At 42.8% G+C, this 20,712-nt stretch overlaps 9 protein-coding genes across 9 annotated transcripts; 5 read left to right on the top strand and 4 right to left on the bottom strand.

Annotated features, from left to right (window-relative positions):
- Positions 1-2,020: 2,020 nt before the first annotated feature.
- TRIVIDRAFT_191886 (uncharacterized protein) lies at positions 2,021-2,698 on the top strand (the record flags this gene model as incomplete). The annotated part of the gene is made up of 2 exons (XM_014100553.1): positions 2,021-2,231; positions 2,328-2,698. 2 exons carry the CDS (start codon positions 2,021-2,023, stop codon positions 2,696-2,698), a joined length of 582 nt encoding a protein of 193 aa, XP_013956028.1.
- A 930-nt stretch (positions 2,699-3,628) lies between these two features.
- Positions 3,629-4,267, bottom strand: TRIVIDRAFT_53195 (uncharacterized protein; the record flags this gene model as incomplete). The annotated part of the gene is made up of 1 exon (XM_014100552.1): positions 3,629-4,267. The coding sequence occupies one exon, from the start codon at positions 4,265-4,267 to the stop codon at positions 3,629-3,631; it is 639 nt and encodes a 212-aa protein (XP_013956027.1).
- A 2,100-nt stretch (positions 4,268-6,367) lies between these two features.
- On the top strand, positions 6,368-6,727 carry TRIVIDRAFT_222685 (uncharacterized protein; the record flags this gene model as incomplete). The annotated part of the gene is made up of 1 exon (XM_014100551.1): positions 6,368-6,727. One exon carries the CDS (start codon positions 6,368-6,370, stop codon positions 6,725-6,727), a length of 360 nt encoding a protein of 119 aa, XP_013956026.1.
- A 49-nt stretch (positions 6,728-6,776) lies between these two features.
- On the bottom strand, positions 6,777-7,400 carry TRIVIDRAFT_151706 (uncharacterized protein; the record flags this gene model as incomplete). Its single annotated transcript, XM_014100550.1, has 1 exon — positions 6,777-7,400. The coding sequence occupies one exon, from the start codon at positions 7,398-7,400 to the stop codon at positions 6,777-6,779; it is 624 nt and encodes a 207-aa protein (XP_013956025.1).
- A 1,478-nt stretch (positions 7,401-8,878) lies between these two features.
- TRIVIDRAFT_151704 (uncharacterized protein) lies at positions 8,879-9,388 on the top strand (the record flags this gene model as incomplete). The annotated part of the gene is made up of 1 exon (XM_014100549.1): positions 8,879-9,388. One exon carries the CDS (start codon positions 8,879-8,881, stop codon positions 9,386-9,388), a length of 510 nt encoding a protein of 169 aa, XP_013956024.1.
- A 1,431-nt stretch (positions 9,389-10,819) lies between these two features.
- Positions 10,820-12,617, bottom strand: TRIVIDRAFT_59913 (uncharacterized protein; the record flags this gene model as incomplete). The annotated part of the gene is made up of 5 exons (XM_014100548.1): positions 10,820-11,061; positions 11,119-11,330; positions 11,395-11,910; positions 11,971-12,248; positions 12,312-12,617. The coding sequence occupies 5 exons, from the start codon at positions 12,615-12,617 to the stop codon at positions 10,820-10,822; spliced, it is 1,554 nt and encodes a 517-aa protein (XP_013956023.1).
- Positions 12,618-13,304: 687 nt separating this feature from the next.
- On the top strand, positions 13,305-14,423 carry TRIVIDRAFT_59912 (glycoside hydrolase family 105 protein; the record flags this gene model as incomplete). The annotated part of the gene is made up of 1 exon (XM_014100547.1): positions 13,305-14,423. The coding sequence occupies one exon, from the start codon at positions 13,305-13,307 to the stop codon at positions 14,421-14,423; it is 1,119 nt and encodes a 372-aa protein (XP_013956022.1).
- Positions 14,424-15,358: 935 nt separating this feature from the next.
- Positions 15,359-15,769, top strand: TRIVIDRAFT_70780 (uncharacterized protein; the record flags this gene model as incomplete). The annotated part of the gene is made up of 2 exons (XM_014100546.1): positions 15,359-15,370; positions 15,446-15,769. 2 exons carry the CDS (start codon positions 15,359-15,361, stop codon positions 15,767-15,769), a joined length of 336 nt encoding a protein of 111 aa, XP_013956021.1.
- Positions 15,770-17,213: 1,444 nt separating this feature from the next.
- On the bottom strand, positions 17,214-18,983 carry TRIVIDRAFT_78675 (glycoside hydrolase family 6 protein; the record flags this gene model as incomplete). Its single annotated transcript, XM_014100545.1, has 4 exons — positions 17,214-18,034; positions 18,102-18,349; positions 18,402-18,788; positions 18,847-18,983. The coding sequence occupies 4 exons, from the start codon at positions 18,936-18,938 to the stop codon at positions 17,346-17,348; spliced, it is 1,416 nt and encodes a 471-aa protein (XP_013956020.1).
- Between the last annotated feature and the right edge of the window lie 1,729 nt (positions 18,984-20,712).

The raw sequence follows: 20,712 nt of genomic DNA, 5'->3' as shown, positions 1-20,712 counted from the left end.
TGAAGCTTCGATGCCGCCGTCCGAGACGGAATTGATAACGCTGCCAAAGGGAGGTGATTACAGGTATGGCACAAGTTTAGCTCACTCCATACCATTTCCGGACTGGAAGCGTACCAAGAGGCTTTGTTGGATATTCTTGACTTCAATTATCGCCAAGAAACTTTTTGCCAACAATGTGAGCAATTCATCCCTCAGGCCATTCCTACAGTTATCATTGCCAATACACGAAGTGTTCTTTTGTCTGCGAGACTCCTCTCCACTTCTGGCAGTAGAAATAGGAACCTTACGCACATGTTTGCTAGAGTGGTAGTAAATGGAATTGCTTCTGGATGGGGTGCTGTAATAAATATTCATACTGCGTCGACGAAGAGTAAAGTATATCATTTATGTCACTGTAGAGCTCGAGAAATATTGACAGCGCAATTATGCAGTCTGCGAATCCGTTATTCTAATATAAACATGCCTATTTTTGTCTCTATCTCTCCCAACTACCGTTCAACTAAGGCGATTGCTTTTGGTAAGCAGACTACCACTGAACAGAGTCTATTTCTCATAGAACTAGATAATCGTCTAGCTGGCCACTCCTTTTATGTTCGGCGTATCATACCTCATCTATTTGATGTTGCCCTCGCTGTTCTGGCTGTATATATCCAGCGACTAGTAGAGTCGGTTGTCACCTGTTACGCCAACTGCCAGAGGCAGATCATTGATAGCACTGTGAGGATTCAACTAATTTCCTCCACCAGGAGCCGCAGGTGATCTCCTTTGGCAGCGGCAACAAACTCAACACACCGTCATACATGTAGTCCGAATAGGAAACCCATGGCTATTGATTTGATGGTGAGAGAAACATTAGAATAGAAGACTGATTTCTCGGCAGGCGGCTCTTCCTGTGGAGTTCCAACTCTAACTTGTCGTACCAACTATGCAAGTATCTGGGAGCTTGGATTCGTGAGGAAAAATGATCAATGTCGGAGTCACCTTGAGGTCTGGACCTGAGAATCATGTCGCCACCATTGTAGTCGGCTATGATGCAGGGGATGTACACCATCTTGGACCACGTAAAGTTTGCTGCGAGGGAAGTAACGCTACAGCCATGGCGTTATCGTGAGATAATGTCCAAATTGGTCTTGATGACTGGAGCTAATTAGTGCTTTGGTGAGGCTGAAAGGCGGGACTGGTAAGTTCATGTGACTTCGCCGCTTGTGTGTCAGGTATAGAGAGACCATGGACCAGCAACATCTTGTCAATATCGTTCGGATCATCAGACACACCTCTTCCAGTCTGATCATGTAGAAGATGTGCATCTATATTTGGCATTGATGGGCTTTCCATGGGAGAGAACGCGCGTTAGATGAACTGAAAATACCAGGGTAGGGGTGTTAGTGGTGGCTGATATGTGGTTGCGCTTTGCGTCTTTAGTGCTTGACTGAACATCACGACGAGTTTTCCACTGGGCATAGCAATTAGGGCAAAATAAAGTCTTGCTCCCTGCATGTCTGAGGACTCTCTTGACAATTTCTCCATTAAGGTAAATAAGAATATCCAACATCTTCAGGGGCGGCTGCAAACACCAAATCCTTGATATCATCAACCCCGATTTATCTCTTGGTATTGTTGGAGTCGCTATCCCAGTAAGGTAGGGAAAGAGTAATTCTGAGAGCATTGTGATATAGCAACTGCAAATTTTCAATGTATCACGATTGAACTTTTAGCGATATATAGTGATATATTTAGTTAGCTGTTGTCCTATATGGTCATGATAATAATATATCCGCACCTTAGCTTAACTGCAAGACACTGAGTGTGGTCACAACTGACCGCTGAGTACGGAGTACTGAGAGCCTTGATTCTGCCACTTTTGCGTTAGCGCACTACTCCAGGCATCTTACGTAATGTCAATCACCCAGACAGCAGGGCTTACACACCTACTACCTAGGTATTTATCAACTGACTCGCTTGCACTTGAACACGTCTTGGTTTAGCTATTTCTAAAGCAAAGTACTGCACCGAAATCACTATGGCCGACAACATGGAATTAATCAATAGCCTCACTGCTGAGCAAGCACGTGCAATTCTCCTCTACCTGTCTAATAATCCTTCAGTCGCAGGCAAAGTGAGCAATTTTGCAAAGGAGATGAGAGCGCATACTAGCCTCACGGCAATATGCGTGCAATGTGACTCGGCATTCGACCCAAGCAGTACCTCTATCAATTGCTTTTACCATAGTGGTATGTCCACGCCGTCGGTTTTTGATCCCGCCAATTCGCGATCCAGCATGCATATACATATCCCAGAACACCTATCTAGTAATTGACATCTTACAGGCGAGCTAGAAGTCGACTATGATGGGGATTTTTGGGCCGACCATGACGAGAAATGTCATGGAACTATTGATACTGATGAGATGCGCGAGCAGTTTCCGGAGGGATTTGAATGGACTTGCTGCAATTTAAGTGGAGAGTCACAGGGTTGTCGGTCGGGCAGACATCAGGCAGACCCAAGCAAGTCAAAAAAAGGGTTGGATGTCGAATCGGAGCTGGATGACGAAATTAAATCAGAGCTAAATGACGATGAGGAGAGCGATGAAGATAGAGACGAAGAAGAAACCGATGATAAAACCCACGAAGGTAACAGAGATAACGGGGATGAGAGCGAATATTTGCGGTATAATAAAAGGCAGAAGCGCGAAATTTAATTTGTATTCATCGCGGTAACACCAGGCCACTAGACCTAGCTAGTAGGGTTGTCATGCATTACTGCCTGAGAATATGAACATTCCTTCCTTTTGTGTTGTCATGTTGCTTCAAAGAAGGTTTTAACATTAGAATTGTCAAAACCGCAGCAATGTTAATGTCATCGTTCAAAGACAATTGTGGAGCCTGATTCTCATTGGGGAAGTTGGCATAAGTCGTACCTCAATAATATCTGGAGCAGATGGAAAACTCTACAACTAGCGGTCGGATAATATGTCCAGGGGTATATTCAAGTAAGCTCAGTTGTGAGAATGATTGTTATTGTTTTCAGCCATGTTCTGCCTGGTGTAATGGACCATTGTGGCGGGACGGCCTCGACTGTTGAAATATATTACTCCTGCTTACCCTGAAAGGATGTGATCTGCGGACTCGTGGTTGTCTTAGGTGACTGTGGCCAGTGATCACAGCTATAAATGCAGTAAGTGGATATTCACAAGGAAATATCTGATCTTAAAATTGCATAGCTCCAATCTTAAATATACACTTTCCCAAGTTATTGTAACGTAATTGTCGCACATCTCTAAATACTAACTTTTGTGATTTATTTTCTAATTTAGATACCTAGTTAAAAGGTGCGTTGTTCTCGGGGATAAGCCGTAGACTAAGGTGGTCAGCCGGGTAATTCTTTTGTCGTGTAACTAGTAGGATGTATTGAATAAAATTGATCTGATTACCGTGTTATTAACTGGTTATTTCAATTTATCTTGAACAAGCATACATATTGTGTTGCTCACTTAATAATATTTACCCCGCCACAACTAAGTTAGGCCACTGCTGATAAGACACCCTACTCTATCATTAAAGCTGCCCATCATAATATCACAAACCGCTTATAATTATATTGGAGTTAACATAGCTAACTTTGCTCCAACCTATGGACGTCCTTTGTAGGCATCAAGCTGTTCTTCATTTCTCAGCCGGAACGATTCCAGTATAACAGACCGCATAGCGTTGTTTGTAATCGATATATCTCGGTCGCCAATTTTCTGCACCCTGATTTCATCCTCCGAAGCCCACACAAAATCCTGGTGCTCAGCCGGATCCAACTTAACATGACTGGTACTTTGGACCTCGATATCGAATGAAAACCGACAAAGCCATAGTGTTTTCGTACTGTTTGGGAACACTTGTAGATCCCTTCCCCCTGGTCCCTCTGTAACAAGCCGAACGAAACGCTTTGCAACAAGCCCCGACTCCTCCCACATTTCCCGGGCAGCACCGTACAAAATGGTGGAGTCATCGTTTTCAACAGCGCCGCCGGGTATCTCCCATCTGTTCGGCAAAGAATCGTGGCTGGCGCGCTGTATGAGGAGCACCTTGCCTTCAGGATTAAATACGATACAGCCCGTTGCCAACTTATCTAAGTTGATCTGGCGTTCTTCAAGTTTCATTTTGTTTGTAGTGAGCCATTGCTGGACCGATACACTCCATTCGCGAAGGCTATCATGGATATCGAAAGAAAACTTTGGCAGCGATGCAAAGCGTTCATGTGGGGGAGCGGGTTGAGCCATCATTCATTTGAGAAATGGAATGAACATGTTTTGAAATAAGCCGATCCAGCCCAGAAGTTATTTTTTTAGCTATTAATTTGAAGCTTCCCCTAGTATGAAAAGTAGATTATGTTTTGTTGGCCTAAGGCACTTCTGCCTAATCGCATCGCTCCTAAGTCGACTAAGCATTTTTTTTTTTTTAATTCTTTTTCTTTTTCTTCTTCCTTCCTTCCTTCCTCTTCTTCTTCTTATTCTTCTTATTCTTCTTCTTCTTCTTCTTTTTTTTTTTTTTTTTTGCTACACCTGCTGACCCAGTGATTATAATCTGTGTGCGCAATTCTTTGTGGTACAAACCTCCATGTGAATGTTCTCCTGACGAGATAATCGTTAGTGCATCCAAAGGCTCCCGTGCGGCTGAAAGCTGAGGCAATATTGCGCCGCCTGACGAAGGTGAACTGTAGCCTAAAATTGCTGCCTTATTTTGGTTGAACTGCATCCACCTCAAGGCATTGGCTACTGCCTCTTAGGAGTCGCAACCGGCGTGTGCTGCATGAGGTATTTTGTAAAGGTTCAAGAAAAAGTTCCTGCCTTATCTAGGTTTTCTGGGTATTACTATCGAAATGGCAAGGATGACAGGGTACATGTATCCCGCTTAACAACTGCTTCAGTACCGGGTTGACTGTAAATATTTTCCTACGCATGATATAGTCCCATATTTCATCTGTGAGAGAGCGGGGCCTGTATTTACATAAAAGTTGCAACACTTGTGGCAAACTTGTCTAGTTTCCACAATACGTGCTAAGCTTGATCTTTTAATTGAGGTGTGTTCTAAATATCCGCAACGCGAGGTCCGGACAGGTTATCTGAAGCCTCAGGCGATTACATTCCCCAGCTGAGCACCGCCACTGTCTCCGCAAATAAATTGATCTACAAATACTATCCCTCCCAAGATAGTGTGTCTACTCGAATACTTACTCCGGCCGCTGGGCAACCATTTGAGCCCCTGAGAGGAACGCTGGGGGCCGTAAAGATTGATGAAACAGGAAAGTACGAGGTAACATCGTACATCTGGGCTGAGCTCGGGCCCCCAAATTGCAAATGCAACATTTCTATCAAGAGTCATACCGATGAGCCGCTTCTGGAGCTGATAGGAGGAAATATATTCGCGGCGCTGCGGCGCCTCCGTCTTCCGGATCGACCGCGCGCCGTGTCTGGGCCAATCAAGTGCGTATTAATCAAAAGAATTTAGTTGAAAAAAGCCAGCAGGTGCAGTTTAGGAACAGGATTACAAAGACGTAACTCATGTCCTGGTTTGGCTTGACCCAGATGAGAATGAAGCCAAATCCGCGTTCTCCTTGATACGCATTCTACACGATACATTTGAGAACATCGGTAGTGCGTCTTATGCCCGATTCATAAATGGCCTGGAACGAGAAGTAGAAAATAACAAAAAGACCTTGCATAATCTGACCAGTCGTAAATGGGTAAGCACAAATCGGGAGGCTGATACTACTCTCTTACGTCTGCCCACATCCCCAACCACGAGCTTGCATCCATCACCCCCAATTATAAGATTTCCGTTGAGAAAGTTTACATTGACATGTCTAAACGATCACTGAAGGGAAGTCAAGGAGATTCAGCCTTGGTAGCGTTGGCTGCCGTGCAACATCTTGCTAGGAGTCTATCATCCCGTGATGACCTGGCAGGGTGTCATAACAGTGGACTACCGTCTTGGGTGCTATATTGGAGGACCTATCAAGGATTTCTTCTTTCAGAGCCTATAAATCCGCATCGAGCTCATGGTTTCTCAGCTCCAAAGCTCAAGCTCGACGAGGACTCTAACCGACTCCAAATTCACGGCGTGGAGGTCGACACGATTGAAGTGTGCTCCCTGCCGTTGAAGAATAGAGAATTCCACGGCAAACGCAAGATGATAGAGTCTCTTTGGAACGGGCTTTGCCAAAACAGGAGCTTCAATTCGGATGATAAATACTACAATGGCTACGAAAAGGCGTTATTTGCTTTCATGCAAAACCTCAGCAATAGCTGCGTGCAGATTGCTTGTTGAGAAAGAACCCCATACAACGAGATCCCAACCCTAGGTGGCTTGAGTAGGTAGCAATGTACCTCGTAAGAGCACTTGGCAATTCAAGCACCGTATCATCAGAGATAAAGGCAATCGCAGCTGAGGCCGAACGCAAACACGAGAGGGAGGAGTGGAGTCGTTCGGCCAATGGGGCGTCGAAGAATCGCATCTTTGCGAGAACGAGCAGCGTATATTATGTTCTCGGGCCGGTGGTCATAGAGAAGGGCGATGTTGTTTGCGTCTTGTTTGGTGGAAGGCTGCTATTCTGTCTACGATCAATTGGAAACCGGTATCTGCTTGTTGGCGAATGTTATACCCATGGGTTGATGGAAGGAGAGGCTCTGGGCATCATGGCCCGTGGAAAACTCTCCGAGAAGGAGTTTGAGATTTCGTAAAAGGGCTACGGTGACTATATATGTTTGTTCAATATTCCGATCAGATGACCTACGCTAGTTCTATTACCACGTAGTCGCCCGAGTTTTCGATCTTCTTGAATTGACTAAATGCTTCCAGTACTGTACACACTAAGTCTTTCGTAGTAAAATCTAGCTCTATATCTTCTATCCTCTTCGCCTTGACTTCTTCCTCACTAGCCCATGCAAAGCATTGATGCTCCCTTGGGTCCAAAGTTACAGTCATGTGGCCTTCGTTATTGGTCTCGACCTGCATAGGGAACACAAATTTGCATATTCTTTTCCTAGATTCGCTAGAGAAGAAATGAGGTTCTCCAACGGGAGCTCCCAGGTGGATCGCTTTGAGACCGGTTTCCTCCCATAGCTCGCGCGCTGCAGCGTGTAGGATGCTCTCGTCATCGTCATCACAGCCGCACCCCGGAACCCCCCATTTGTTGGGCATGCTGTCGTTGGCAGACCGCTGGAGTAGAAGCAGTCGAAGATATGGTTGATTGCTGATGTCAAATACAAGCGTTCCAGTCGCAATGTAGCTGTATCTTGAGTCTGGATGAGCGGCAAGATACGCCTGTAGGGAAACTGTAAACGGAGTGGCAGCCTGGTGGACGGTAAAGTGGAGGTCCAATGCAGAGCGATGAGTCACTCTCACCCCTAACATTTGAGCACTAAGCATGATGGATTTTGTGGTGGTTCAGGATATATTGAAAGCAGAACCATGTATAGTTCTGTTCATTGATACGCCGAAACCACACCCAGGCCCTTGAGTTTTAAACACGGAGTGAAAGCCAAATTGTAGTTTGACAGTGGCTAACGAATAGCGACTCGATTATGATACTAATCTTTACCCGATATTTGGCCAAACTGGCAGATTTCGCAATATCACGTGGAAAATGCAGTGCTGCTTGGTTCATGTATTAGTAGCTGTTTGAGACATCCATACAATCCAGCCACTTTTCAGAGCTATAGTTAAAACTGAGGGTAAGTAGGAGCGACCGTAACAAAGTCGTCTAATATAACAATACAGCCATATTGCTATATTCGGGATTATATATGTTCAAGGAAATCTTTTTTTTTTTTTTTTTTGGGGGGGGGGGGGGGGGGGGGGATCATTCCGAGCAACGCGCCGCTCGTACCTTTGGCGCTGATGCATTGTGTCTTGTGCATCTGATTTATGTTCTCCTCCCTCACATAGTTCAAAGAGGTTGACATTGCCTGTCAGCGCGCGATTCAGTTGTTGAACAGCTTTGTCTGTGACAATGAAAATCTGGAATGCCAGACAGGCGCGAGGCAGAGTTTTAGAAAGAAGACTTGTAGGAATCACACAGCGCAGTATAATAGGTAGTAATCCGGAAAAGCCTCTTCCTTTGCCAATATACAGAACTCGTGGAGCATAGAATCTCAAGTTCAGCTTCAAACAAGATCCGGGGAATTAATAGTCAGAGGCCTTCCATACCGCTTGGAGGATGAGCTTGGCTGAATAATCCTTATCAAAAGTATATTTCTTAGTTTTTCTAAGTTCTTTAAAGCCGTGTCGTTGATAACTCAATAGGTGCAAAGGATATCGAAAATGGAGAACGGTGTTAAGCCTAAGTCCTGTAATGATACTCCCGCGCGGTAGCTGAGTCAGAGAGATCAATGATCGTCTAATTGCTAACACCAGATATTTTAATCAGGAAACTAGCTCAAAATTACAGGAAATGCCTAGTTCTTACAATACCTTATACTATTTCGAATGACATGTCAGAGCACAGGGTCAATTATTAAACATTACCAATAGGAGATCCACCATTATAGAAGCATATGCCAGGATAGACGTAATGTGAATCATTGCCTAGTTGCTGACGTCTACATTGTCATGAAAATCATCCTGCTGATGGAAGCCTACTGTAGAACTCAGTAGATCAACTATACCTGGGTTAATCTATATAAATGAGACTCCTAGAGCGAAGTCTCCAGTTAGTATCTACGCTAGTCAATAATCTTTTCATTCGCCGAGAGGAACTCAGATCTATTTCAAACCGGTTCCCATCATCCCATTATTGAGCTCTTGATCTACAAGATTTCCCATCATTACACGCCCAGAAGCCTATTTCGAAAGAAAAGAAAAAATACCAAAAGAAAAAGACAACTTGCAAAATGCGATCCCAATTCGCCCTTATCGTCTTTGCTGCCCCTTTTGCCCTCTTTCATGGCATCCTAGCTGCTCCAAGCTGTATACCCGATACTTCCACTACCTTCTGTGACCCCAGTCGCCCCATCACTGGGTCTCAGATGCGTTCTATCTTCAACACCTTCGTCGATCAGTTCTACTTCAAGCGCGATTTCCAAGGCGCTATGAAAAAATTTGTCTCATCAAATTTGATTCAGCACAACCCACAAATTGCCAACGGTAGCCAAGCTCAAGTAGAAGTTGTTACTTCTATTCTTGCAAACTATGATGGCCCTGAATTCGAGCTAGTGATTATTGATGTAGAGAGGGGGTACGGGGTAGTTTTTAACCGCTTTCGTGGGAAGGCGGGTACTGGGTTGCCTATTACTGGCGTTGCTGATATATACCGCTTTGAGGGTTCTTGTATGGTAGAACACTGGGATGTGATTGAAGGGTTACCTCCAAATTCCACCAACCCGATGCCGTTTAGGAAGTGAACCTATCACAACCCGGCTTGTACAGTCACCATAATCGGCCTATTGTGTAAGCAATACATTGGGTAATTATAACATTTCTTGCAGTGAACCTAACAGAAACAATTACCTATAACTACCTGCTGTACTGAGTCGAGAAATAATGATTCTAAAGTCACTCATAATTCCATGTAGTACTACCTCTCATCATTCTATATCTACGGGCTTTCTGCGTCGAATTTCTTTCTCTGCAAAAGCACATGAAGGAACAAAATAAGAGGGTTATTGTATCGAACCCCATTGACGAGATTTCACCTATAGAAGGTCTGGGGCCGGCGAACGACATTCGTATTCGATACCGCTATCACAGAATGGTGTTAGCAATAGGAATTAAATACAATTGTAGGCGAAACCTAGTTAAATACGAGGCCGCCATTTATTGGTTGGCGACCTACGATCTCAACAGCATACGGACGAATAAGCAGTGTTCTTGTTCCGATCGTGAATGTCTTAGCAATGACGAATTCATACAGCAGAAAAATGGCAACTGTCTCCTTTGCAACCAAGATATAGTTGACAACGAGCACCAAATACTGATTTTTGAGCGAAGGGGCATGCATCCTCCGTCACAATGTAGTCTTTACGCCATACGAGCATAATAGAAGTCTCAAAGCTGCTCTAGATCAATAAAACCGTAAACTTCGATAAAATAATTCTCTGTTGGGAGAAATATTGAACATCTCTCGTCTGCTCTCGAAATGTCTATCACTCCCTCCTTCCTCTCGTCCAAATTTGAAAGCCAAGATAACCCCTTCTTCGCAATACGGCCATGTCGTATCCCTGTATGAGAAAGCATCTAAGCATTTGAAAAAGAAATAGGTGGTAGACTTGGATTTCATTACAACACGCGTTACCGCCATGACGCTCTTCAAAGATCTCATTTACGCTGCTTCTGGCTGCACATGCATTGCTGATAGTCTGGGCGACTGCATGTATCAAGACTACGCTAACAACAACGCCTTAGTGGCCGGTTTCCTGAGCATATACGGCTCAAATTGTAAGAACGAAAATAGGTTGCCCGAGAAATATGAGGGTAGAGTCAAGGCTATACAGAAGTCAAAACAAATGATATCACAAACATCACAGCCGGAATATGTTTATTCCACCGGATTCCTTACAAACTTGAGAGGATGCCGGGTGCGTGGTAGACTGAAGTACAAGAAAGCTGTGTGAAGAGGCTGTGTTCTGATTGGTGATGCTTATTGGATCCGATGAAGTGAATTTCCAGATGCTGAATCTCATTTCCAATAACAGCGTTGAAACCTCTAGATCCACACCTTTTCATATCTTTTTGAATAGCATAAACATTTTGATAGCATAGCTATTGAATATATATATAAATATTTATCGAAACATTTCATCTTTGCGCAGAATTTCGTGTTTTGAATATAGCAACTAAAAAACATAGCGGAAGTTGGGATTCTCCTTATCTGTTAAATCTTCCCATGCGTGCACCATTCGGTCATCGCGAGCTTCACGCACGCCCGCAGCTGCCAAGTTATCTCTCCTTTTATTTTCCCATGAGAGATAGAAACGCAAACTCAGAAGAACGATGACAAGCAAGCTGTAGCACCCTAGGTGGGTGGCAAAGGCGATGAAATATCGGGGTGCATCCCAGAAGAGAAAGACTTGGGGACCTTTGTAGCATTAGGAATTCCCACGCTACTGAACGTTGATATGTAATATGGACTCACCGATTGCGTTTCCGGTTGCCCAGAAAATAAAATTGAGGGCTACAGCTGCACTCTTTTTAGTTTGTCCAGCCACATTTCGGGACAACAGAGACAGTGCCAGTGTTTGAGCCGCCCAAAACGACATGGTTATATTGTAACAGACCACAAGCCCAATTTTTTGGCTCCTTGTAACGAGTGGAACAGTCATAAGACAAATGGTGCCAATGAAAGAGCTGATTCAGGAGAAGGTTAGGTATTTATGTAGTCAAAAATTATAAAACGCCATGCAATACTCACGGGATGATAAATGCAGTCATAATATAGAGATTTTGGTTGGTCCGCTTAACCAGCCATGTCGAGCCCAACAATACAATAATGATATAGAATCCAAGGACCATCGCTAGTAGTTGAGTCTGAAGAAGTGTAAAGCCCATGCTTGAAATGATGATACCCTGGAATGCACCAAGCCCGGAGGTTGGCAGCGTTGTGCAGAGCTGGATCAGGCAATAACCCCAAATCTGGGGGTCGGTTAAAGCTTCGATGAATTGACTTTTCTTCCATTCACGATTTTGGATGCCTGTTTGGTTGTCACGAACTCTCTCAATCATCAGCCGTTTATCTTCTTCGCTAAAACACTTGGCCCTCATAGGAGAATCAGGCATATACCACGCGACAAAGACGCCGAAGCAAACCGAGATCGCTCCGTAAATGAGGAACAGCCACTTCCACGATTTTAGGGGTCCCGTCTGAATAAGACTGAAACAGTATGCTAGAAGGCCGCCAACAATTTGCTGAGCACCGTTCATCATATACCTGAAGTTATAGCGATTAGTCAATTCTCTCTTACATATATATCAAACTCTCAAAGCCTACCAATAAGTCACACGAGCAGCTTGTTCTTCTCGCCTATACCACATTGCGGACAAAACAACGAATGTTGGCTGACACACTGACTCAAAGAGGCCCAGAAGAGTTCGAACCACAACGAGTCCCGTAAAGTTGGTACAGGCAGCAGTGCAGGCTAAAACACTACCCCAAGCTATGATATTGAAGCCAAGGTATTTCGCAATTGGGACTCTCGCAATGATGTAGTTTTGAGGGTATTCAACAATGAGGATCGTGATGAAAACGCAAGTCGTCAGCCAGTTATACTGCATTTCCAAACTGCTTTAGTAGATGGTCGACTCTTATGCCGGTCCCTGGATTTAACTTACGTCTTGCCCAGTCAAATGAGTATCAGTCTTAATACCCATGATTGAAGCAAATGACATAGTGCCTTTGTCAATAGCTTGCAGGAAATACGTCGATATCATGACAGCTAGAATACGCCGATCGATTTTGCGGCGTAGTTCATCATTCTTCTCCGGGCTGATGGTAATTCTAACATCTGTAATGTATTGAGCGAGTTCTTTGTCAACTCTTCCGTAATCTGTATGGTCCTTCTCAATATCGTTGGACAAGACCGCCTCGACATTGTTCTCTATTTCATTAATGCTCGGGCTGGACTTTGGTGGCGCCATTTTAAGATGAAGACTCGGCTATCGCCACTCCCTTATCGACTATGATGCGATTCGGTCGAGGTTATAGCCCCTTGTGAGTTAAATGTTGAGCGAAGATGAGGCGGAAGCCGCTATTTTATTGTATTCCAACAACCTAGCATTCCTGCATACCGACAGATGCCAAGAGCTTCTCCCCGCAAACGCGAAATGAAATCTGGGGTCACGCCAAAACTAGCCACTTTCCCCAAACTCTGCTGTGGGAACGAACTTTGGGAACGAACTGATGAGAGTTCCCGTTTACTCTCGCTTCAATTTGCACCGAGTAACAAAGCGGTGGCGTTTAGCATAATCCACCAATTAACGTGAGGTGGCCACGTACATCCCTCGCGGCTGGTAAATGCCTCCCCTGTGGCGTTGCGGGGCATCTCTTACTAGGGAAAGACTATGTAGAAACCCCAGCATTTGGGGCAGTTGCTCGCTTCGAAATGAGCCGAGCCGAAGCTGGTAATTCCGAAAAACTAGGATTCACCGACGGACGATCTCTTCCGAACAAAACTCTAACTGAATGTCATGGTCTGGCGGCAATTCACATTGACGGCTCGCAGGCAGCTTCTGCCCGTCATAAATATTAGACTATAGGCTCTCTTTTGACTATTTCCAATTTTTGCATTCTCCAATTTTTCTAGCCAATGCCTGCAGCCGACCAGAATGCCGCTCACCGCTCACGGATTCGACGCGAAGGAGATACACTCCAAAATTCAACTCCTCATTCATGGGCTCGTCAACATAAAGGATGAGACAGGGGAATTTCTTATGACTCTTGCAGATGGCCGAGTAATAGACACAAAGGGGTGGAACGACTGGGAGTGGACGCACGGCGTCGGACTCTACGGAATATGGCATTACTACCAGACGACGGGTGATCCCAAGTATCTGCAGATCATAGAAGATTGGTTCCAAAACCGATTCGCTTCCGGCGGCACAACGAAAAACATCAACACCATGGCAGCTATGCTCACCTTGGCCTACGTGTATGAGAAAACAAACAATCCTACCTATCTCCTCTGGCTCGACAGCTGGGCGGAGTGGGCATATCATGACTTGGAGCGAACAAAATATGGAGGCATGCAGCACATTACATACTTGGAGGAGAATGACCAGCAGTTGTGGGATGATACCTTGATGATGACTGTGTTGCCGCTGGCCAAGATTGGACTTGTGCTAGATCGTCCTCACTATGTCAAAGAAGCAAAAAAACAGTTTTTGCTGCATATTCAGTATCTGTTTGATGCTAAAACAGGCCTCTTCTTTCACGGGTGGTCGTTTAATGATGGTGGTCACAATTTTGCCTCAGCTAGATGGGCACGTGGTAATAGCTGGCTCACCATTGTGATACCGGAGATCATTGAATTGTTAGATCTGCCTTCCGATGATCCGTTTTGCATTCATCTAAAATCTACGCTCGCTGCTCAATGCGAAGCATTGAAAGCTTTTCAGGCACCCGGTGGCCTTTGGCGCACTTTATTGGATGTTCCAGAAGAAGATGGATCATATGTAGAATCCAGTGCAACAGCAGGCTTTGCATTTGGCTTGCTGAAGGCACAACGCAAGCACTATCTGGAGAAGGAATACAGAGATACTGCCTTCAAAGCAATTCGGGGTGTTTTGGATAATATAGATACGAATGGTCAGTTGCTGAACACATCATTTGGTACAGGTATGGGATCAGACTTGGAGTTTTACAAGAAAATTCCTATTACACCTATGCCATATGGCCAGGCGATGGCTATCTTGGCTCTTGTTGAGTTGCTCAGAATTTTCATTTAGAGCAGCCAAGTACCAGAGGAGGGCGTATATAGATAATGTAAAATATTTTATTCAAACCATTTTGTATGTGTGTTAGTGTTCAATTATTCCGTCTATGCTTATGTATTACGTGTCTTTTTATTATCAGCAGATATGTCCGGGGTATATTGTAATGGTTTGTCATATCGCTCATTCAAGCAGCAGTGGATAATGCCACTAATATCAACTGCAGCAATTATCGTAACGGAACCTGCTGTTTATAGCGGATCGACCGCTGTACTCATTGGCTGGATTGTAGCATCTGTGCAGAATTGTTAAAACTTCATAAGCTCCAGTCAAATGTTAAAAATAGGTAGGTACGTTTCGTATGGCACGCGTTTTATGTTAATGTATAAGGTATCCATTAGTCAGTGTATTTATTTTTACCTAACTCTCGCATATCACATCGTTTACTATTTTACTTACTTCGTACTTTCTGTCAAGATGGGAAACACGAATGTTGACCAGCATTGGTTACATATCTACGTACCATTACTCGCTTGTTGAATGTCGCACCATCCCTTTCTGGGAAAGTGTATCTTACCCAGGTGGCGGCAAAAAGACTTCACACCACTAATTTTTGACGATGCTACATAATCATTACGGCTTTATTCCGAATGCCTGTCGAATGATAATCTGTCTTTATTGTTACTTGTTTTGCGGAGGAACTATGGAGTGAATGCACCGGCATTTTAGCCAATACTACGCTGACCGGATAGGAACTTATTCCGTAATTCCTCTCGTCCTTAGGCAAAGTCTAATAATAGGAGCTTATATTTTATAGTACCCTTGGGAGACAACATATAAACTCCATCCTCCCCATCGAAAACCAAGCTGACCACTACGCAATCGATGTATCAAACATAATAAACCAATATTGCTTCTGTTATACCACATTTCAAGAAACCTTTGACAAGATGCAAAGAGTTGTATGTAATGGCTCTGACGTTTCTCGTTTTCCATATTTCGTTTGCGCACCCTAAGTGTCTAATATAACCTTATAGATATTCTACTTTCTCTCAGCTTGCTCAGCTGCCTTTGCCCAGAATCCTGTGCTCTTTGACTCGTATACCAACGCTAGATGTGCTGGTGGAATAGTGGTTGGGACCACGGTTGTGAACCCAGGCGATTGCACAACCTCCGCTGCAGCATTTGCCAGTGCTCAGTATAGAGGCAGCCAATTCGACAACGTTCAGCAGCCTGTCTCATTTTACAGTGACGAAAATTGCAAAAATGAGATTGCGGGAGTTACAAGTGAGCTGGGTGATGGTTACAACTGTTTTACTTTCGGCAATGAACAAGCAAAAAGCGCGAAGTGGCTTGCATAGGAAGCGCTCTACTGATCACATATGCTATGAGAATTGGTTTCCAATATATTGCAACGGCGAATAGACACAGCGGCCATCGAATGAGCTGAAAAAAATATTCAATGGATGCATTGATAATTGTTATCCTCACCAGAGTCTAAATAGCAGAAAAGATATATCACGAAAAAAGAGTTTATATTTGAGGTAATCAATACTCGAAGCCTTGGAGTTATTGTTATAATCAGGTCATTCATAATCTATGTAGGGTTATATTATGTAAGCGGGCTGTGATCTCCCAAAAGAGAAGTGAAGTATTATTGGCCATCAGTCTATATTGGCAAGCATCCAATTAAGCATATATTTGAATAAGATCTCTATTAAGGATAATATCTCTGATGAGTGGGGATAATTAGTGCGATGGCCGCCACGCTTACCCTGTAACTTCCTCACGCTAACGTCGCTTGAAAATTTTGTATCATCAGTCAGATCATATGAGAATCTCAGATCATCAATCTAAAACTAGGAACCGAATCTCCGAATATTACTTATATCTAGTGGTCGACGAATTGTAGATGAAAATATTCTCAGTCCGCAAAATGCCTCAATTCCCATCCCTTCTTTGTTTTAATTTCTGTGAGGGAATCATCTTCATATTCAGCCAGTGGGTAATTCATGACAACAATGTTCGGCAAGAATATCATCGAGCTGTTGGGGATGCAATAGATGATATACTTGGACGGATTCATAGCGATAATATAACGCTGGAAATGGGCGCTCAAAACGCTCATCATATGCGCAACCGATTTTTTCACTTAATGCGACACAACACGTCGCCAATTGGGCTCCTGATAGCGCACTCAATCCACTCGACAACCCGCCCGTATCAATATTACCTTGAGAAGAATTCACTGTCCATGTTCGGAAAACCATACAAAAATTTGAGTTCGGATCAAACAAGGGAGGTTGCCATCAGTACACTTGTCAGTGCCAGGCGTCCAAGCAGCTCTATTACTGATATGAGTAAAAGAGCGAGCCTTCTTTGCAAGGTTATCATGATAGTGATTGCGACTAAATCTTTATACCTTACGTCGATGTCAAAGAGCACAATTATCGACATCGCGAGATTGGTTATCTCAGGTTTAGGTTTAGTAATGGTTGGCAAGTTTGGTACTTTTGCTGCGAGTATATATATGTCATGGAGAAATTCAGAATGCGGTAAACAGGGAGGCGACGAGGTACTTATCTTATAGTTCAATCAGTTATGGCTGACTTTAGTACTCACGGTTGATATTGCTGTTTATACATGGGCCATAGACTTGAAGTTTCTCTTATCACAGAAGCCGCATTTAGTATAGTATTTTTGGCATTTCACAGCGATACAATTGGTGCGCAATTGGAAAAAGCAGAAATCTATAAGTGGATTAAGAATTTAAAGTACCTAAAACATTCACGATATGACTTGGGAAGAGACGCCATCCATTTCTTATTTTCCGATCTAACTAACTGCTACCAGTGCTTCAAGTATATACAGATCCATCAAACGGAAGACTCAATCATTTGTATTGATTCGTTTTGGAATGTGCCAATGCAAATAGACTTATAGGAATGACGGGTTCGCGTTAGTGAGAAGTTGCACAAAATATGCTTGGAACCAAGAACCAGCTTGAGGTGCAGGTTGCAAAGCATCAGGAGAAGCACAGTGTGAATCAAATCGAGGTGCGCTGCTGTTGCTGGTACCATCACACTCACCACCTGGTTTAACCCAGACAAAGGCATCTAGCAACGAGTCTCCAGTATTTGCAGACGGACGGATACCAAATCCAGTACCGATAACATTGCACCAGTTACCCCACTCGAGCTGGCCAGTTGGCTGCTTACCAGACCGACCCTGGTCAGTGATGAAGAAGGCGTTTGACCAACCATGATTGGCAAGAAGAGGCCCTATGGCATGAATGTACAATTTTTCATTGTAAACGGAGTTTTGTTGAGTGTATGGAGGAGGGGAGGTAATATTCCACGCATTGTAGTTAGCGACGTTTGTTGCCAGCCCACGAACAGCTTGAGGAGATGATGCATTCTTGTACACGTTTGCGAACAATTGAGCTGCTGGGTCTTGATTCGCTGGCCAACCAAGCCATCCGGCATGGCCAGCATCCAAGTACATCGCAACATTTGGGAGGTTTAGACGCGTGATAGCGTAATTGATACAATCTAGGTACGCAGATTGGGCGTTCGCACACTTCGGAGTGCCGAGATTAGTAACCAAATTCGCGAGAGAGTCGGGCTCTAGATGAGGGCATGATTAGAGTAAATTCAAAGCAGCGTAGATTTGTACATTTTATGGTGCTCTCACCTATAACCAAGAGGATGCGAATGTCAGAAAAGGTTGTGACGATTCCGCGGATGGTATCGATGTAATTTTTGTACTTGGCCACGCCGCCATCCGCGATGGTATACTCGCCGTTAGAGGCGAGGGCAGCACAGTCGCGATCTGGCAGGTCGTAGACAACGAATTGTCCAGCATAATTACCTCCATTCTTGTTTGCGGCACGAATGTCCGACAATGTCTGGCTCATCAAGGGGGTTTTGTCCAGGGTATCGCTGCAACGTCGGTCAATGTATTGCAATTTCCGGCCAAGACTGGGGAACTTACAGCCACATAAAAGACGGCACCTTTGCTACGGCTGCCGCAGCAGTAGCCATAGCTCCAGTCAAACTCGGAATGGCCAAGGTGCTGACTTCGGACGCATAATAGGCATTGGCCCAAGGTGTAACTCCCGAAAAGGGGTTGCCCTGCCAAGTTACTGTTCCTGATCCCACTGGCGGTGCTGATGTAGTGCTAGAACCAGGCGGGGGCGTCGTGGTGCTTGATCTGGTCGAGGTTGACGACGCACGAGAAGTTGTTGAAGATGCGCGAGTAGAAGAGCTTGAGCTTGCGGCGCCTGGAAGGCACTGAGAGTAATAGTCGTTTGAAAAAACGCATGTACTTCCGGAAACACAACAAAATGGTCCAGCCCAGTTCTGACCACCACATTGACCCCTAACCAGCCATTAGCTTTTTTGCCCCGCATCCAATTAAAAAAAAAATATCACCATACCAAACGCCTGAGCAAGCCTGTCGTTCCTCAACAGGAACGCTGGCTGCCAATGTGGCCAGCGCGGCCAGAGACACAAGAATTCCTGCAACCATGTTGATATTCTCTGAAAGTGAACCGAGAAACTGCTTGCGTTGAGGTTGTACGAGATCACGTCAGAATTTCTTTTGGGGAAATGAAGCTCATTTTATACCACGGTGATATCTGCGTGTACCTGTACTTGGTGACATGATAATGTAGTATTCGGCATCACAGGATAAAGCCCGGGGAATTTGCAACGCAGTATAGCCTTGAGTGGCGGCTAATGAATTCTATCCCCCGCCTCAATGCATATTACCCATTAAATAAGCTGGTAGAATGCACAGTTACTAGAAAAGACGTAGCATCATAGATAATATAGCCATAGTTTGCGGCTAATACTTCTATAGTTCGTGAGTTATGTCGCAATTTCTACTCTGTTGGTGATTGAAGAAGATAAAATGTAACAGAGATGACTGAATATGGAATAGGGTGCCAAATAGAGGCTAATGAGTTCAACACATTCTTGCCACATGGCATCTTTTACGAGCACAACATAATATGCAGTCGGTCCGAGGGAAAAAGGCACAAAACATAATAGCCGTTGGTAAGAGCTTCTGAATACTACCTTGGTGCTTGGAGTGATCTGTAGAGGCATGGCTTTCAAATGTCATGCAGTATTGGCCTCTGTGTCCTAGTATATTTATTTTAATAGCCTGAGAGATTTAATAGGCTAAGATCAGCTGTAAATGTATCCGCTTGTCTCTCAACTACATTATAATGACAATTGCGTCTTCGTTGCCCATAATGGCGTCGGCGTACAGTATAGGATTTTCCACGTAGGTCCTGAAATTTGTAGTTTAACAAAACAAAAAGCTCAAGTACAACAATATATTACTATCATAGGTAGGATATTGGTAAGTCGGCTTTCGACTTTGAATTGTCTAAATGCTCCGCTGTGGTTAAATTAAGCTTTATGCTGTTAATCCTTCTGGTTCTATTCATAAAAAATGAGTGAGCGAATTGAATTCTCACAATCCAATATGGCCTGAGAGGAAGATGATTTCCAAGGTGGCAATTGTAGGAACGAATATTTCTCGAGAAGAGTATTTATGCTTTGTAAACAGTAATAGGTAAATGAGCTTCCCTCCTACACCTACAGGTACCCTACCTTTTAAATACCCCTTTAATAAAAACTATATTTCGTTTAATTAGCTATTAAATAAAATATCTTTTATAATTACTTTTACTACCTTTTTTAAAGATCTTAAGATAATAGCTATTTCTATTAACTTTTAAAAAACTTAATTAAAAAACTCCTTTATTATTATTAAATAAATAGTTTTTAATAAATAATAAAAAAAAATTATTTTTTTTATTTTAAAAAAAAAATAAAATAAATTTTTTTTATTTTATATAAAAATTATTAAAAAAATTTAATTTTTATTTTAATAATATTAAAAAAACTATTATAATTAATTAAAAATAAAAATCGTTTATATAAAATAAAATTATAAAATAATTAATAAAATTTAATATAATATATAAAATTTAATAAATTATTTTTATTTTAATTATTATAATTATAAATAAATATTTAATAATTTTTATTATAAATTATTATTTAATAATAATTAAATAAATTTATATTATATTAATAATTATTTTTAAAATTTTTATTTTTTTTAAAATATAATTTAAAAATTTTTAAAAATTTTAATAATTTAAATAATAAAAGATTTATTATTTAATTATTTAAAATAATATTAATTAATATAATTTATAATATAAAAATTAAATTAAATAAAATTAAAAAAAATTAAAAAAAAATTATAAATAAAAATTATATTA

Source organism: Trichoderma virens (genome assembly GCF_000170995.1).
Source record: "Trichoderma virens Gv29-8 chromosome Unknown TRIVIscaffold_60, whole genome shotgun sequence".
Taxonomy (NCBI): Eukaryota; Fungi; Ascomycota; class Sordariomycetes; order Hypocreales; family Hypocreaceae; genus Trichoderma; species Trichoderma virens.
Note: the sequence above shows the minus strand (reverse complement) of the source record. Positions and strands in the feature narration are given on the sequence as shown.